We start from the raw sequence: 17,987 nt of genomic DNA, 5'->3' as shown, positions 1-17,987 counted from the left end.
TAAAAAAAATTACGTGTGAAGTGATATTATCTGAAATAAGATTATTGTCTTGAGTTTTGCCAATTTATAATTTGATAATTTTGCTTGGAATTAATAAAAGAATAAATATTAGAATTAATCTTTTAACAAATTTTTTATATAGACTCATTTTAGCTTTATATGCGGGCGTTCAATCAAATAACACCACTTAAGTAAAAATAATTATTTTTTATATTAATTGTGTGAACGATCATTAAAAAAAATCGTAAAATATTTGATATTATTAGTATCAAAATTAAACGAAATAATACTTAATTTGGTCCTTATATTTGCAGGTAAGGTAAAAGTTTTAATGATCTGTTTAATTTCCAAATTACTTTGCAAATGTAACTCATGTTAATTCTGGGATAATTTTTAATATACAAACATAAACTGATGTAGACAGGTTGCTTTTGTTTTGGCACTTAAATAACTCAAAAACAACCTTGTGAGTGGTATTGAAATTTTGTTGTTTTTAAACTATTTGAGCACCATAACCAAAATAGCATGAGTTACATTTATAAAATTTAAAAACTAAATAAATTAAATAAAACTTCAGACATTAAATTTAGCATTGGTGCAAGTTCATGGAGCAATATTAACTCAAATTTTTTGGTGACTAATATTAACTCAAATTAAACTCTCAATTTAAATATTTGTATTTTTTTAACTTTTACTGCTTTTTGTTTTTGGTATTCTAATTTATAAGTTTATTTATTAGTGTTTTGTTTTTTGGTATTTATAACTTACACAGTTACAGTAACTATTAGTGTTTAATTGGGCAGTGAAAGAATTTGGGCCTGATTTAATAAGCCCAATAGATCAATATCCATAAAAACGCAAGGGCCCAATGTAGCATCATATTTCTCAGTCATCAGTCATCACTAATCACCTCATGATTTTATTTTTAGTATTATAATTTGCAGAGAGACACCGATATTTTTTGCGGTCTCTGCAAAGAAAAGAAATAAAGACACAAGAGAAGAGAAAAGAAAAGAGAAGACGAGGTTGTTTTGTTTTGTTGTGTTTCGTGGCATTCATGGAAACCTTGGCTACACCTTCCTCTGCAACTCTTCCATCTCCTTCTTCCCCTTTCTCCATCTTCCCCTCAACAAGAAGATTCTCTCTTTCTCCCAAATCCCTCCACTTTCGTTTATCTTCCAAGCGTTCGTACTCCTATTCTTCTTCTATCCACTTTCCACCATAATCATTTTTCGATTTCATCATCAATCTTTCAAATTCATTCTCTGTTTTTTCAGGTGATGACGACCATGATTCAAACTCCCAATCCAATTCCATGGAAATCAACAACGACAACTCCAACGCCAACCTCCTCCCAGTTCTCAGCGATCGCCGCCTCTCCCTTTCTCCGCTCTCCAAAGTATGTGCCTTTTTCATTCCCTTTCCTTCTTAATTTTTAAGCTTCGATGTAATTTTGCACTTCCAATTTAAATATCTCGAATTTTATTAGAGTATCTGTATTATGGTTCTGTTGGGTCATGAAAAAAAAGAAGCTCAATTTTTGTTATTTCAATGTGTTTCTGAACCTAAATGCCTAACTTTTTGCAATATGGATAAAAACATATCTGTTTTTAAAGTTTTTTGCCCTGAAAACATTAAAAAGAATTCAATTTTGATTGAGAATTGTTGTGGGTGTAGGATGCTGCTATGGGATTGGTACTAAGTGCTGCTGCTGGTAGAGGATGGACAACAGGGTCAGGGATGGAAGGGCCCTCTGTTCCTGCGGTTGGCTGCGACGGCGAATCAGGAACCGGGAACATCTCCACTTTCCCATGGTCTCTCTTCACAAAATCGCCTCGGCGAAGAATGCTCGTGGCTTTTACATGCACCATCTGTGGCCAGCGAACTACAAGGGCTATCAATCCTCATGCTTACACTGATGGAACTGTGTTTGTGCAGGTAATTTGGGAAATGGATCCTCTCAATATTTTTTAACAATGGAGGGAGTAAATGTGATCTCTCACTATCACTATTAATTTTGTAACTGGAACCAAGAAAAAACATGAGAGAGAAAGCAATCAAGAGTTAGAGATCACACTTTACTCTCAATTTTTTTTTTTAACAATTGAGAGGATCCATTTCCGGTAATTTGCCTCTCAATTCTGGATCCTCTATTAGGAAAAAAAAATTGTCTATTTGAAAAAAATGGTACATTAAATTGGTGACAATTTGTTTTTTATCTTTGTTTTCTGAAATTGTTGGCAGTGCTGTGGATGCAATGCATATCATAAGCTGGTGGATCACTTGAACTTATTTCAGGAGACGAATTGTTATCTGAATTCAAGTTTCAATTATAAAGGACATGGTTGGGATGATCTCAAGTTTAGGTTTATGGACATAGATGAAGACAATGATGATGACATATTCCCCATTTCATGAGTGAATTGGCTGCTTATGGCTATGGGGTCACCACATATTCTCCGGTCTGATGATATCATCATATGGAATTTTAGTTTAGGTGTCTTTGTATATTGTTTAGTTTTTCATGCTTTATAGTTAAATTTGTTGGAGACAGGATCTTTCAACAATGTCCATAATATAGTTATGAAGGTCATCTGTATAATCATCAATGGTTTATTTACGTACAATTCATTACATGGATATTTCTTTTTCTTCTCTTTCCCTACACATTCTATGCACTCCTATTAAACGGGATGGATTTTGTTACAGGAACCTTAAACTTCTTCAACTTGTAACATGACCAAGATGGCATATATGCCAATTTGCAATGTTTTTGCACATACAAACAACTGAAAGTTCCTGTACAGCTAGTATGGTACATCAATAAAATGATTGAATATTGTTTACATATATAAAGGAACCCTATAGCTAAATTATAGCAGCCTCAAGAAACATGCATGGTGCCACCCGTTGAAGAACATCAATTATAATATGTGCATCTTTCAGGTATAGGACATGGAACAACTTACTGCCATTTATTTGCTATTCTCTCCAGCAACCTTCTCTGTTCATCCTGGAAAACATGTGGATCAAGATTAGGAAGGTTTTCAACAAACTCTTTTGCCTCCTCTTGCTGATTGAGCTTACAGTAACAATCAACTATGGAGTTGTAAGTATTTTGGTTTGGCTTGCATCCTTGCTTTATCATGTATCGAACTACCTCAATAGCCTTGACAAACAAAGAGTCAGCAGCATAAGTTCCAATAAACGTGTTGTATGTTACAACATCAGGAACAAGACCAGAATCCTTCATTTCGGAAAATATCCGTGTCGCTTCTTTCTCCCTACCGTTCCTACAATATGCATAGATGACCGTGTTGTATGAGATTCTATCGGGTTTCATACCTTTCTCCAGAATCTCCCGTAAGATTTCTTCTGATTTTTGGAAGTTTTCAGAACGACTGTACATGTACATCAGGCTATTATAAGTAGTCAAAGTTGGAGTGAATCCACTCTCACTCATGAAATTCAGGATCTCATTGGTTTTAGCTGCCATTTGCCTCCTACCATATATTGAAATCATTGCATTCAGAGTAGTTATGTCGGGCGAAATTCCTCTTTTTGTCAACTCCGAAAAGGCGCGCTCTGTTTCCATTAGGAGATCACTCTTGCTATTTACTAGTACAAGGGTCTTCAAAAGAACAGCATGTGTCTCAATAGAGCCAGAGTATATTCTCTCGGCCAAAGCATTCATCTTTTCAATTTCCTTAGCATTGGCATAAGCATGAAGTAAACAAGAGTAGGTCAACTCGTTAGGTTTGCACCAGCCATCCTCCATTTCGGCAAGGACTTTCTCGGATTGTTTCCAAAGCCCTCCTCGAGCCAATGCAGCTAAAACAGCATTGTAGCTAGAAAGATCAGGAGCCACCCCTGCTTCCAGCATGCTCTTATAGACATATATTGCTTGATCAAAGGAACCACACCTGCTGTAAGCACTTATCAGGGTGTTGAAGGTGTCCCTCTCCGGCACAAATCCCGCTCTCTTCATTTCTTTGAATACTCCGGAGACTTCGGAGTCCATTCCATTCTGTCCAAACACAGCCAAAAGGGTGTTCCAAGTAACAATATCGGGCGAACACTTGCACACCTTGATATCCTCAAAAACCTTCATCATCTCGGCAAACTTCCCTCGGTTACCATGCATCTTGATAAGAGCATTGAAGGTGCAAATATTAGGCTTGCATCCTGCGGCTCTCATCTCCTCGAAAACTTTGATTGCGAACTCATCCTTCCCGGCTCTCTCAAATCCCGACAAAAGGGTGGTGTAGGTAAACACATCCGGTTTAATCCCTTTCTCCACCATCTGGTTCTTAAGGCGTGTAGCCTCCTCCAGCAAACCACCTCTGGCATAAGCCGATATCAGCGAGTTATAAGTCACACAAGTGGGAGAGAATCCATTACTCTCCATCTCCTTTAGCACCTGCATAGCCTCCTTGGGGCGTCTAGACTTGCCAAACACATCCAACAGCGCATTATAGGTAACCTTATCGGGCGAAAACCCGGCAAGCTTCAACTGTTCAAAGAGTTCCACAGCTTCTTGGTACAAAGAACCGCGACGACAACAACTAATTAGGGTATTGTAAGTATATAAATCAGGGGAAACCCCATTGTTTTTCATGGAATCAAAAAGAGCCATGATCTTAGACCAAGGCATGCCCATCTTGCCATAAACACTGAGAATGACATTGTAAGTAATCAATGTAGGAGTGCAGCCATCTTCTTGCTGCATCTTGTTGAAGACATTGACTGCATCCCTGTACCTGCCATTGCTGGCAAAAGCAGATATCAATGAAGTATAGGCATAGACGTCTACCTCGACTCCTTCGTCGTGCCGGAGAGTGTGGAGCAATGAGGAAGCACAGGATACCCGACCCGATTTGCCGAGAATGTTGACGATGACGGCGATGGAGGAGCCAGACAAGAGAGAAGGGGAGGCGGAGTTAGCTTGCTCCTTCTCTCTGCGGCGAACCCAATCGAAGACGGAGAAAGCAAGGTCGTATTTCTTGTGAAACCCTAAGGCCTTGATTATGGCGAGAATATCAGAGGATAAGGAATTCGGAAGTTGCTGGTGGTGGTGGTCGAAGAGAGATTCTAGAAGGTGGTCCAATTCGAGAGAGTCATCGTGGAATTGAGCGTCGGTTAGGGTTTGAAGAAGACGCTGAGCTGGAGGAGAGAGACGGTGGTGGTTGAACCAAGGCTTGCCGCGGTTGGGGTCGGAGGACTTGCCGATTGAGGTGGAGGTGCGACGGCGGGAGGAGGAGGTAGAGTCGGAATTGAGGTGTTGGATGAGAGGTGAAGAAGAAGAAGAAGAAGAAGAAGAAGAAGAAGAAGGTGTGGAGGTTGTGGGTGTTGAAAAAATAGCATTGGTAGAATGAGAGTGGTGTCTGGAAGTGGAACCTTTTGTGAGGAGAAGAGGAAGTGCTACCTTTTGTGCTATCTCCATTAAAACAAAGCTGTAAGCTGAAGCTTCTTCTTCTTCTTCAACTTGCTTCTTCTGCTTCTGCAACTCACTTATCTAAGCTTCAAGACGAAGGTCACCCGCTTTTTTCTCTCTCTAAATATCGTTTTTTTTGTATGGATTACAAAAGTTTATTGGGCTTTTTATAACAATAAAATGGCATTGTAGGCCCAAACTATTGGATACGTATGTTAATTGGAGGATATTCGGACCAAAAATAAGTGGACCGTATTAAATCAACCTAAATTGGTCTAGTTGCCAATTCACCGACCAAAAAAAAAAGATTGGTGTTATTAGCTTAATAGTTTAAAGATACTGTAGGAAATCAAAAAATAAGTGGAGAATAGTAAAATAAATAAATAAAAATAAAAAAGACAGTTATCAAATCAATTATTATGTATTTATGTATAAATATATGTATTATTTTTTACTTATTTTCAGTGTGTGTTTTGTATTTTATTGTTTATTCTATATGAATAATTGATTTAATGGGTGATTTTTTGTGTATTGGAGACTTCGAATTAATAGAAATAAGATAACAAATTTAAAAAATAATCTATAAACATTAAAAATTAGTTATCAAATTTATTACTATATATATTTAAACATATTTATTCACATATTTTTCTAATTAAATAATAAACTGACAAAAAAATTAAACTTGTTTATTTATTGAAAGATTTTGTTGTAGATATTGTCACATCAAGATTTGGAAATATTTGTTAGCATTGCTGTCTAATACTTGTAGCACACTGTCTAATAATAGAAAAAATTCTGCTTAGATTATTACAGCAATGCTCCATGCCTTATACATACATCAAAGCTAAATTGTTGCATTATGCAATTCACATCTAATTTATCCAAAATTCAATCATTAATATTTCATAAATAACAAAATATAGGAATTACAAAGTCCTTACATTAGACAGATTTCTCATTCTACAACAAAGCTGTCAAATGGACTAAGATCCTGTCTGCAAAAACTACTCTATCTAGTGATATAAACAATCTATGTCTAGGTGTATATATACTATGCATACAAGAATTAATTAGCTGTGCTTTGCATTTGATGTTCTGTTTCCTACCCCCCCTAGTGTCAAAGTATATAGTTCTATACTTGAATCCATGCTCATAGTTATAACATGAAACATGGTTGCTTGTATTGTCTTGTAATTCATGGTCTCATAGGGTGTAAGTATGAACAATTTGTTGAAGCAGAAAACATCATCATGTCTCTCTACCTCAGACCAATGTATCTGTGCAGCGGCTACTGCCGCTGCTAATTTTTCCGATAGGAGGAGCGGCTCGGATCATCAAGCTCTGTATAAATGCAACAACCTGAAATGCAAGGTAGGTATATCATCATAAGCTATGAATGGATCACATATCTGTTAAAAGAAACCGGTTCATTCGTTCTAACCAACTTACCATTGCAAGGCCAAGGCACATTATACTGAACCCAGGAAAATAGAAGGGTGCTTCTTCAGACAAGAATAATGCTGCATTGTTAAAATTGGAGGAGAATCTTGTTAGTACTTAGTTAGTACTATATACTTATTAATCATGCTACGTGTATATAAAAAAATCAGTTATTCATGTAGAATATATGTTGAAATATAAAGTACACATTAAAAATGTGTGAAACAACACGTGTATTTAACTATTTATACACAAATACATAGCGGTTAATTTGGTAACTGATTATGATCGATACCTGTGAGTGGACTGAATATTAAGGGAGAAACGATTTGTGCCATGGAGCTAACTCCTGAGAGACATCCTTGAACCATTCCCTGCATCAAATCAATTACTCTAATCTGTTAAAAACTAATAAGAAGCTAAAACTGAATCATGATTCATTTTTCATATCTAATTTGAGTAAGGGTACCTGTTCATCAGGACCAACTTGTTTGGATGCAATGCTGCATATCTGTACCAAGCACAATGTGAGATATGAAATTATTGTTTCAAAGTTAGTTATAAGTTACCAAATAGGAATGGAAACTTACACTTGGGCGCACAAAAACCCCAAAAATAGAACAACCTGCTAGAGCATAAGGAACCTGCATGGTTTTCAAGGATTGTTCTTGAAATGCATAATACTATGAGCAAAATAAGAAGAGTTTAGAAGGAAGAAAAGTGTTATTACCCATCCTGCCCAAGATATGCTGTACACAAACATCTGCATAACCATATATTAATTGTTAATAAAACTTTGTTAGTATTATATTATATTATGTTACAAATCAAGCAAGAAATATGTGGAAATTAAACTTACATTGATGCAGCTAACTAAGAGCCCTGTTGAGAGCAACTTCTCTTCTCCTAGAGCAGGTATTAATATTGGCATCAAAAGTAGCTGCATGCCAAAGTGAAATTTAATTATTGATTATGAATAATTAAGAGGGTGTGAGTACTAATTAAAGCTTAATTACTTGTGTAAGAGTTGCTCCTATTCCTGAAATCATCATCAAATCCGCAAACTGGTTCTTGTCGAATTGGAAACGTGCTTTCAAAAAATACTGCATCCCATGGCAAATTTCATTGATTTTAATCTCAGTTACACAAGATTAACCATAACTACTCTATGGATTCTAATCTTGTTAGAGAAAAGTAAGAAAGTTACCAGCAATGAAGCCATCAAACCACCATCTGCAAGACTATTGAAGAACAAAACTACTGCTGCTTGTGAAAATGTGGGGCTGCAAAATTCATTAAACTTGTCTAAATAAGTAACTCAACCTCCTAAAATTTAAAATTTTATATAAGACACAATCAAATATTACACGCTTATTACATCTAATATTACTGAACTATTCCAATAAATGCAAAACAAGATAACTTGAGCAGGCTAAAATCTCAAACAATCGAATCCAATTAAAATGTGACACGTACCTACACTTATTATACATTTATTACATCTAATATTACTCAACTATCTCGACGAATGAATGCAAAATAAGATAACTTTGAGCAGGATAAATCTCAAACAATCGAATCCAATCAAAATGTGACACGTACCTATACTTATTACGCATTTATTACATCTAATATTACTGAACTATTTCAATAAACAAATTCAAAATTGGAAATGTTTGGTAACTAAAGAAAATCAGCCAAAAACAGCCATAACTTACTTTATTTAGCATTCATTAATTGTTGCGGCAATTAATAAATACTAAATAAGGCAAGTTCTAGCTGTTTTTTTTTGTTTTCCTAGCACTACACATCGAATATTACTCCGTTATTCTATGAATGAATGCAAAATAAGATAATTTTTAGCAGGCTAAATCGAATCCAATGAAAATGTGACACATACCTACACTTGAGCATACAAAGAAAGTCCCCAAGTGAAGGGAGTTTCTTGAATGTTGGAGTTGAGGCCTTGGAAGAAGAGTGATCCTCTTTCAACAAAGGTTGGTTGATGGTAGCAGCAGCAGGAACAGTATCATCAAGGAATATTCTCATGTAGACCAAACCAATCATGGATAAGACAGCAGCAACAGGGAATGTCAAATGAGTGGGAATGAATCGAGCTGCTAAAGTTCCACAAACAAATGAAGCTGATCCCACACCAGCAAGTAATCCAAATGCTGATGTTCGTTTCTCAAATGGAACTTTATCTGCCTAGCTTGTAATTAAGTATAACCCATAATTAAAAACAGATTACATAATTAATTATTTAATTAGTGGCAGAGATTTGGAATGAACAAGTAGTACCACATATGCAAGAGTCAGACAGTGGAAGCTTCCTTCCCCTGCCATGTGAGCAACAATTTTCACCACATAGTATGCATAGTAGAATCTTCTGTCCCTCCCAGATGCCAATATCACTTCAACAAAATTAAATCAAAATATTTTAGATTATCATTTCAAAAAATAAATTTTAAAATTTTTATTAATTTTTTAAAGTTTAATGATCCTTATAATTTTATTAAATTTTTAGATAAATCTTTATATTTTTTAATCAAATTTTTATACTTTTTTTATTTTGTAATTAAATTTTTTTAATATAACAAATATTAAAATTAATTAAATATTTTTTTATAAATTAAAGATATTTATAATTAAAAATATAATTAAAATTTTTATTATATATTTTTTAAAAATATATTATTCTATTAATTTTAATATATTTAATATAAAAAATTTAATTATAAAATTAAAAATAATATAATAATTAAATTAAAAATTATATATAAAAATTTATTTATAAATTTGATAAAACTATAAAAATAAATAGAATAATTAAATTATTTTTTAACTTAGGATAATGCATAGAGTATGCATGTGTCATGCTCATGCATGAAGAGTGAAGAGTGTTTAATATCTCTAAGGAGAAGAAGAAAGGAGAATTCTTAATTTTTTTAAATTGAAAAAATAAAATATAATTTTTAACTTTTTAATATTTTTTGTTTTATTTATAAAATTCTCAGTGAGATCATATTTTACTTTTTCTTTTACATGAGAATTTGAAGGCGGTTCTGACAAGGTTGAGTTATTTATTTTAAGGTGTTTAACCACTTTAATTTTGCATGTGTGATGTGTCGTGTTTTCGTGTGTGTGTGTAACATCGGGAATTGTTGGATGATATTTTTGAGTCGGCAATTATGGATCAGTAATCATAAATAATTTGTTAATTTACTATTTAGGGAACAGCTCTAACATCTATGTGTGACTGACACTGTTTCAAGCTACATCATAGCCATTTACATGGAAAAACTCAACCTTCAATTTTAACTCCCATACCTTGGTAGATAATATCGATATTTTAGTTATATTCATTATTAATTTTAACTATAAAAATATATATTAATTAATATTAATATTATACAAGTAGTTAATAAAAAAGATACAAATTAAATTATTTTAATTAATTAATATTAATCAATTATTTTATTATACTTTTTCTAGTTTTTATTTTTTAGAAAATAAAAAATTTATTAATATTAACAAAATAATTTAAATTTGAAAAAAATTCAAGACTCTTAAGACTATATCTAGAAAAAAAATTGAGATTAAAAGACAAAAATTAAAAAAAAAATTAAAAAAATTAAAAAATTAAGACTAAATTAAATTTTTGTATTATATTTAATATAAAATATACATAATTAAATTATATAATATTTTATTTAATTTAAAATAAATATAAATATAAAATAAAAATATCTATTAAAATCTTAATTTCTATCTTTAAAATTTTTAATTCTTTATATTTTTATTTCTAAAAATACTTAATTAAAAAGACTAAACACTAAATACAATAATAAATTCCAATTTAAATTTTAGTTTTTGAAAACAAATAGATTCTAAAGGTTGGATTAGATTAGTTTAGTTTATTATGGAATGATTATTTTATGACACTTTTTCTTTATACCTACTTATAAAGCTAGTAGACCTATAGTTGCTCCTTTTCTCAAAAAAAATAAAATATATATATATATATATATATATATATATATATATATATATATATTGATAATAATAAGGGATAATATAGGAAACAGAGAGTAAAGAAAAGAATCATCAAACACTATGAGTAAAAGAATAAAAGGAGAAGAACAAATGAGATGCTTTTTACAAATGCGTATCTTCTATATATCACATCAATTTGTTATTTTGTTATTTTGTTATTCAATATTCATAGAACCCTCTTTCTTTTTTAGTTAGTGTGATACATAGTTGATTATATAATTACATTAATTCAATTATATATTACGAAAATTAATAATTGTTGAAATAGGATTTATTTATTTATTTACCTTGAGGAATGACGGAGACCATAAGAGGAAGAGTGATCAAAGCTTTTCTGCCATATCGATCCGATAAATTCCCTATTAATGGCGTCATCACCACTGATCCCACTCCACTCATCTACAATGCAAAAACTTTCATTTCATTTCTTCTTTCTTTTTTTAATAATTTTAACAGTTGATTTTAATTAATATATATTAAATTTTTTAATTATACATATATTTTAATTAAAATCAACACCTAAAATGATCAGAATATCGATATTTCAAAAAACATTTGAAATTGTTTCCATATATATATGCATTGCTTGCGTGACGATACAGATCAGAGAAGGACCATAATAAAGAATGGTCGTAGTCACATAATAATAATAAAGCTAGTTTGTGTCACATTGAATGCTATATATATAGCTTTAATTTTAATGTATGAATTAGATATAACAACTAAATTGGATTAATAATCTACTATACAAATAAAGCTATTTCTTAGCTTTAAATTTTAGGGTGATTGTTGATTAATACATTTGCCAACTTTAATTTCTAAGTGGGTATGGGTGAGTGAGAGATGCTATCTATATTCTAAAGGCTTAAAGGCCAAAGTATAATAATAAAAATAAGTAATAATAGAAGATGAGGTAATTAATAACTCTTAGAAGTTACAAGTCAAAAGTTGCAAGAAAGACGGCACAACTAAAAACCGTAACTTAGGTTGTAAGTAAGACATCAAGTAATTTATAATTTATTTGTATGTACTTCGGTCACTTTCACAAATTAATATATTAATTACTAAATTATATATAGAAAAGCACATTATTATTTGAATTTCCTACTTTCGTGGCTGTTTTATTGTGTGTGTGTGTGTGTGTTTTTTTTTTCTGGTGGAAGTGGTTGCTCAAATTTTCTAAGCCAAAAATAGAAGGGAAAAAGTGATGATATAGATATAGTTTGATATATGGAGCCTAATTTTTTCACCGTGAGAAATGAAAATATGTGTATTTTGGGATGGTGATGAGTCATGTTTACCGGAATTTTATGTCAAAAAATGTGGCATGACACATATGTTTTTGTAGCATTATATATAGTTTTCTATACGTGCTTCCACACAATTGTGCAAATTGTGTATATGAGCACTAAAATTGTTAATGTATATAACTAGTAATACCTACAATTTATCCAATATAATGGTGGATATATAAAATATGGGATTGGCATCCAATAAAATTAGGTTTGTATGAACACTTTTTCCCTTGCCGAAGATGATAGTTTGTAATGTTTTTTTATGCCTTCTAATGCTTTACTAATAAATAAGAAGATTCTGTTAGAAGAATTAGAAAAAGAACAGTTAAAAAAACTTTTACATCTAAAATTTATTTATATTAAATTATTAATTGATTATTGGATAAATTTTGTTGAGAGATTCTTGAGACTAATAATTTTTAATACTTTTAGTCAATATTTAGACGGTATAAATATTAAATTATTTTTAATAAATAAATTTTATTAATTTATATGTATAAATTTTAAAAAATATAAATACAAACTGTATTAATTTATGTATGTGTATAAAATTTTAATAAATATAAATATAAATTATATTTTTTGTATAAAAAATATTTATAAATATGAGTATAATTTATTATTAATCGATAAAAAAAATAATATTTTTGTTTATATAGTATTTTTTAAATTTTTTTGTTATGCCCCACGTCTTTTCTTAATAACATAGAATATAATTTTTTATGGATAATTAATTAATATATATATATATATATATCTAATCATTAATTATTTAATAATTATTTGATTGTATAAAATATTTTAAATAATATATTAAAATTAAATTTAATAAAATATTAATGTTAAGCAAGGACAAGTGTATTTTAGATAAGCTAACGAATAATAGCTCAAATGACATATTTTTTTTCTAAGTTTGAGTTTTTAATCTTTTTGGTTAAAAAAATATATATTTTAGATAAATTGAGTGTGTGGGACCCATTCTATTCCATGGTAGGGCAATAGAAGGATGGATAATCCCATAAAAGGAGACATTAGTGTTGGGCGGAGATTATGGTTTTTAAACGCATTGCATTTGTCGTGTTTTGTTATTTTTATATCTTACGCCTCGGAGTTAGGACTACTAATTAACTATACTATATAATATAAGGAGATTTTTAAATGAAAAATATAAGGAACTAAAAGTTTATCAGCCAAAAATTAAACAAAATTATATTAATTTATATTAATAATTAATTAATTTTAAATCTTTTAAATTAAAATTTAAAAAATTTTAAATTAATTAAATAAACATAATTAAAACCTATAAAAACCTTCCTCTTTTTTCTCACATTAATCTATCCATTTCTAACAATCACAAATTCAAAAAATATATAAAAGAACATCCATTTAATATGAAAAAGAAACATTCTAATATTTAGTAGAAGAAACATCCATATATATTAACTCGTAAAAATTTTAAATTCATCCAAAAATATTTGACTGAATTTTAGCTGATATGCTTTTAATTCCCTAATTTTACTCTTTTTAAATATATTGGTATATCAATATTTAGTGAATTTTAACGTTGATTTTAATTATATATATATTATATATTTTATTTATAATTAAGATTAATAATTAAAAATTATTAAAATATTAATATATTAATACACTTGAAAATTTTTCTATAATATAAACAGCACCAACTGAAAAACAATGGCGTATGTTAATATCTACCAAAGAGAAACGGAGAATGAAAATGTAACATAGGTAGGTCCAAAAGTTGTACCTGAAAACCTTTTGAGATAAGTTAAAAGTGTTAAACAATGCCGAATATGCATTATATAATTAATTATTAATGAAACAAAATCTTCAGGAGAATTAAGAAGCTAATTAAGGTTGTTTAGATAATAGAGCACACATGCTTAACATTATTTGTATGAAGATTTGTGTATCAAAGTTTAATAAAAAAAAAATAACTACTCACGTGAATATTATAGTTGATAGTTGAGAGTCGTGAGATAATTAGAAAAAAAAAAACAAAAACTGAAAATAGAAGAAGGCGGGAATTACTCACGACTTGGCTGAAACCGGAGAGGTAGATCGCAAGGGAGCATTGATCCTGGCCGGGGCAGAGGGCGGCGATTGAGATATCCGTCATGACCGGCATGGTTACTACGCCTCCTAAACCTGTCAAGAATATTGTGACCAAAAGGTGCCTCAAGCCTCCTACTATTCCTAACAACCCCTCCTCCATATTTTTGTTTTCTTTGGAACTCTAAAAACAATTGTAGTGACTCAAGGAATTGCAGAATATATAGAGAGTGAGTGAGTGAGTGAGTAGAAGAAGAAGAATAAGCCAAGATGGAAGCAAAGCAAAAAAGGACGAAGGAGGCGTGGCTTCTAAGTTGTTGCTTTCTCTTGTATTGTTTCCACTTTGCCGAAGTTTCATTGCTCTTATGTGCCTTACCGTACAAACTTGGCAACACATGAATTCATACTTACATACATATATATACTTTCATTTATTATCATATGGTGTGTGGGGGAGCCATTGCTATTGCTTCTTTCCATTCTTTATCAATTAATGTTTTTCAATAAATACCACAATTATGTTAAGTTTATATTAAAATTAATTATTAATATAAAATATATATTAAAAATAAATTAAATAATATATATTTATATATTAATACATAATTATTAAATTTAGTGTATAATAATATTTTTTAATATTTATATGGACACTACTTTCTTCCTTAATTGTACACGTCACGTTTCGCCTAGGACTCCATTTTCAACACCTACCTACTTTGTGTGTGTGTTCGGAGTATAAATGAATATTCTTGTCATGCGTTATTTATTTTGCCAGTTTAAAATTAATTTTTATTTTATTAATAATTTTAAAATTAAAAATAATTATAGATCTATGATATGATATTATTATAAAACACAATTAATTTATTAGAATAAAAATACTAATTTATTCTCGGAATACTTATCTATATATACATTACTATTTTATTTTCGTCAGCAAATATCATATATATATATACACAGTGGTCCAAGGTTCAAATATTCGATTATAAATTGAATTTATTGAAACAAATATGTACAAATAATAAAGATCTACACTTAAAATTCTTTTTAACTTAAAATTACCGCCAATTCAATTAATTTATAATTAGCATTCCTTATCTACTTAGGGAGTCAGAAAGAGGTATTTAAAACGTCTTTTTTAAAAGATATTTTTTAATAATTAAAATTTAATATATATAATTGATTAAATTGTATTATTTTTGTTAAAATTAAGTTTGACAAATTAATTTGACCGAAAAAAATAGTAAATCAAATCTTAAACTGGTCTAAATTAATATAATTTTTTATAAAAAATGACTACAATATTCTTATTATAGAAAATAATTAAAATACTCTTATTATATATATTAATTTTGAGAATCCTAATCTTTTACTTCTCCGTCGTTATAGGATTTAGAGTTTTTGAATATATATATATATATATATATATATATATATATATATACGAGTATTTTAATCATTTTTTATAATAAGAGTATTGTAGTCATTTTCTCTAAAACATAATATTAATTTAGATCAGTTCAAGATTTGATTCATTATTTTTTTGTTAAATTAATTTATCTGATCTAATTTTAATAAAAAAATAACACAATTTTTAAGTAATTATATATATTAAATTTTAATTATTAAAAAATATTTTTAAAAATACGTTTTAGATGTCTTTATCTAAGTGGCTCTACCTAATTATTATATAAACTATATATATACTATTATAGAAGGGGGCCGCACCATTATTCAATATATTTATTTAATTTGGATGTTTTGTCGAAATGACATTTGCAATTTCACTTCAATATATATATAAACAGAAAAATATATATGGTACGGTTATTTAGAAACAAACAAGCAAAAGAAAAATGTTACATGTATATACATATGTATTATGGATAATCAAAACTATTTTACATGCTTTATTTATTTATTGTGATGATGTTAGCTTTTCAGATATTGCCAAGACTAGGAAACTCCCCTAATAATAATATATTTGTCTTCACTTTCAACTTTTAATTATTCCTTGTTTGTTTTCTGCAATTTGTTCACATTTATACTCAATAGTCAAAACTTAATTTTTAGAACTTAGAAGCCTTTTCTATTATAAATATACATAACTTATTTTTATAATATATTATTCCATTTTCCTTTTTAGTTCTAATTAATAAGTATTTTTCTCACTTGAATTAACGAAAATTAATCAGGTCATTAGAGTAACCAAGTGATATTTGTATCAATGGAGTAATATTATATTGAAGCATCTTATTATTACTTGACTTGAGTGAACGATTATTAATATTATAGTTTTTGTTAATTATTAAACTAAGATGGTGGTGATTGGAGAGGAATAATAACATCATAATCATAATCCTTGAGCCCATAATATACTTAGTGGATAACTGGATATATCAAGAAAATAACAGGATCCGTAAATAGACCTTTGCTGTTTCCTACAAGAAACGGTTAATTAGATATTAATGAAATGATTATTTCAAATCATTGAATTTTGATAGATAATGACAAGAATTATTGGACTGAATTGGTTAAAATTGTCTTAGCTAGTTGAGTGAACAATTATTAGAGTAAAGTGAAAAATAAATTTTTTAAAATTTATATTTAGAATAGATTAATTTAAAAAAAATTAATAAAATCTTTTAAGATAATAAAGGTAGATAAGTTAGTTTAAAAATTTCTAAAAATTTATATTTGGGACAAATTAGTTTTTAGAAAAAAAATCAATAAAATTTTTTAGAATGATAAACGTAGATAAGTTAGTTTAGATTAAAATTTTTTATCGTAATTATAAGGCTAATTTTTAAAAGTAGTACATCTATATATACTATCTTAAAAAAATTTATTAGTACTTTTTTTTAGAAACTAATATATTTAAAGTGTCTTATTCATAAATCTATTTATCACTTTATTCTAATTATTATATATGAAGAAGATTGTAATTGTAATATTGTACTTAAAAATGTTCACCAATCATGATATTAAAAAAATATATATATCATTGCATAGGGTTCCTTTATTCAAACCAAACTGCAGGACATTCAAGATCTAAACAAAAAGCAATCTCATGATAACTTTAATTTTATGCTTCTTTTTTTTTTTTACTTCCTTTAACTACCACTGGCCTTTTTCTTTTTCCTTTTATTTTTCTCTTCCTAAAGTAATATATCATTTTGACCATATGAATCCTGCAATTAGTTCCATGATTTGATTGTCATACAGAGTCACTGACAATAAAAATAAACACATATTATTTATTTTATCAATTAATTATTGAATACTTATTCTACTAATTTGTTTTAGGTTTTTTTTATTGTTTTTTTTTTTCTACCAAAAACAAAAACTCGAATCATATTAATTTGGGTTGAATAGTTTTAGATATATTTTCTCTGGTATAGATGAGGAAATATGTTTTTTTGGGTCAGAGTATATAGATGAGGCTTGAGAAAAAGAATAGAATGTTTTTAGTGATATGATTAAGAGGCCAATGCTATTGATTAATCTTTCTCATCAGATAGCCCAAATGTCCAATTCACTTGGCAGGGTTGATGGCCCAATTAGCGTTTTGGCTATTTACCTCTCCACCATAAAAAAAAAAAAACCATTTGAGTACTTGACCAAGTTAGTTTGATTAAGTGGTTATATGCTTAATTAGCTTAGGTTGATGGAATGGTCAG

The 17,987-nt window shown here is 29.4% G+C and overlaps 3 protein-coding genes across 3 annotated transcripts; 1 reads left to right on the top strand and 2 right to left on the bottom strand.

Annotated features, from left to right (window-relative positions):
* The first annotated feature begins 904 nt into the window (after positions 1-904).
* On the top strand, positions 905-2,642 carry LOC112712220 (uncharacterized). Its single transcript, XM_025765043.3, has 4 exons — positions 905-1,184; positions 1,278-1,399; positions 1,678-1,938; positions 2,245-2,642. The coding sequence occupies exons 1-4, from the start codon at positions 1,058-1,060 to the stop codon at positions 2,416-2,418; spliced, it is 684 nt and encodes a 227-aa protein (XP_025620828.1). The 5' UTR covers positions 905-1,057; the 3' UTR covers positions 2,419-2,642.
* On the bottom strand, positions 2,596-5,443 carry LOC112712219 (uncharacterized). The gene has a single exon (XM_025765042.3). The coding sequence runs from the start codon at positions 5,441-5,443 to the stop codon at positions 2,966-2,968; it is 2,478 nt and encodes an 825-aa protein (XP_025620827.1). The 3' UTR covers positions 2,596-2,965.
* An 870-nt stretch (positions 5,444-6,313) lies between these two features.
* LOC112712217 (uncharacterized) lies at positions 6,314-14,694 on the bottom strand. Its single transcript, XM_025765041.3, has 13 exons — positions 14,285-14,694; positions 11,221-11,332; positions 9,179-9,291; positions 8,778-9,085; positions 8,085-8,160; positions 7,894-7,980; positions 7,737-7,817; positions 7,608-7,640; positions 7,468-7,521; positions 7,347-7,388; positions 7,173-7,251; positions 6,887-6,957; positions 6,314-6,796 (listed from the first exon to the last, which is right to left on the bottom strand). Exons 1-13 carry the CDS (start codon positions 14,462-14,464, stop codon positions 6,701-6,703), a joined length of 1,332 nt encoding a protein of 443 aa, XP_025620826.1. The 5' UTR covers positions 14,465-14,694; the 3' UTR covers positions 6,314-6,700.
* Positions 14,695-17,987: the final 3,293 nt, after the last annotated feature.

The sequence above is a fragment of the Arachis hypogaea genome, chromosome 9, assembly GCF_003086295.3.
Source record: "Arachis hypogaea cultivar Tifrunner chromosome 9, arahy.Tifrunner.gnm2.J5K5, whole genome shotgun sequence".
Lineage (NCBI taxonomy): Eukaryota > Viridiplantae > Streptophyta > Magnoliopsida > Fabales > Fabaceae > Arachis > Arachis hypogaea.
This window is presented reverse-complemented; position numbering and strand designations above follow the sequence as displayed.

Excerpts from the sequence above, each read along its gene's own strand:
- LOC112712219 (XM_025765042.3), bottom strand. The coding sequence starts at position 5,443 with ATGGAGATAGCACAAAAGGTAGCACTTCCTCTTCTCCTCACAAAAGGT.
- LOC112712217 (XM_025765041.3), bottom strand. The coding sequence starts at position 14,464 with ATGGAGGAGGGGTTGTTAGGAATAGTAGGAGGCTTGAGGCACCTTTTG. Across the intron at positions 7,981-8,084 it reads GTTTGATGGCTTCATTGCTG|TATTTTTTGAAAGCACGTTT; the intron begins GTAACTTTCTTA and ends CATGGGATGCAG. Across the intron at positions 7,389-7,467 it reads GGGTTTTTGTGCGCCCAAGT|ATATGCAGCATTGCATCCAA; the intron begins GTAAGTTTCCAT and ends TGCTTGGTACAG.
- LOC112712220 (XM_025765043.3), top strand. The coding sequence starts at position 1,058 with ATGGAAACCTTGGCTACACCTTCCTCTGCAACTCTTCCATCTCCTTCT. Across the intron at positions 1,400-1,677 it reads CCCTTTCTCCGCTCTCCAAA|GATGCTGCTATGGGATTGGT; the intron begins GTATGTGCCTTT and ends TTGTGGGTGTAG. Across the intron at positions 1,939-2,244 it reads ATGGAACTGTGTTTGTGCAG|TGCTGTGGATGCAATGCATA; the intron begins GTAATTTGGGAA and ends AATTGTTGGCAG.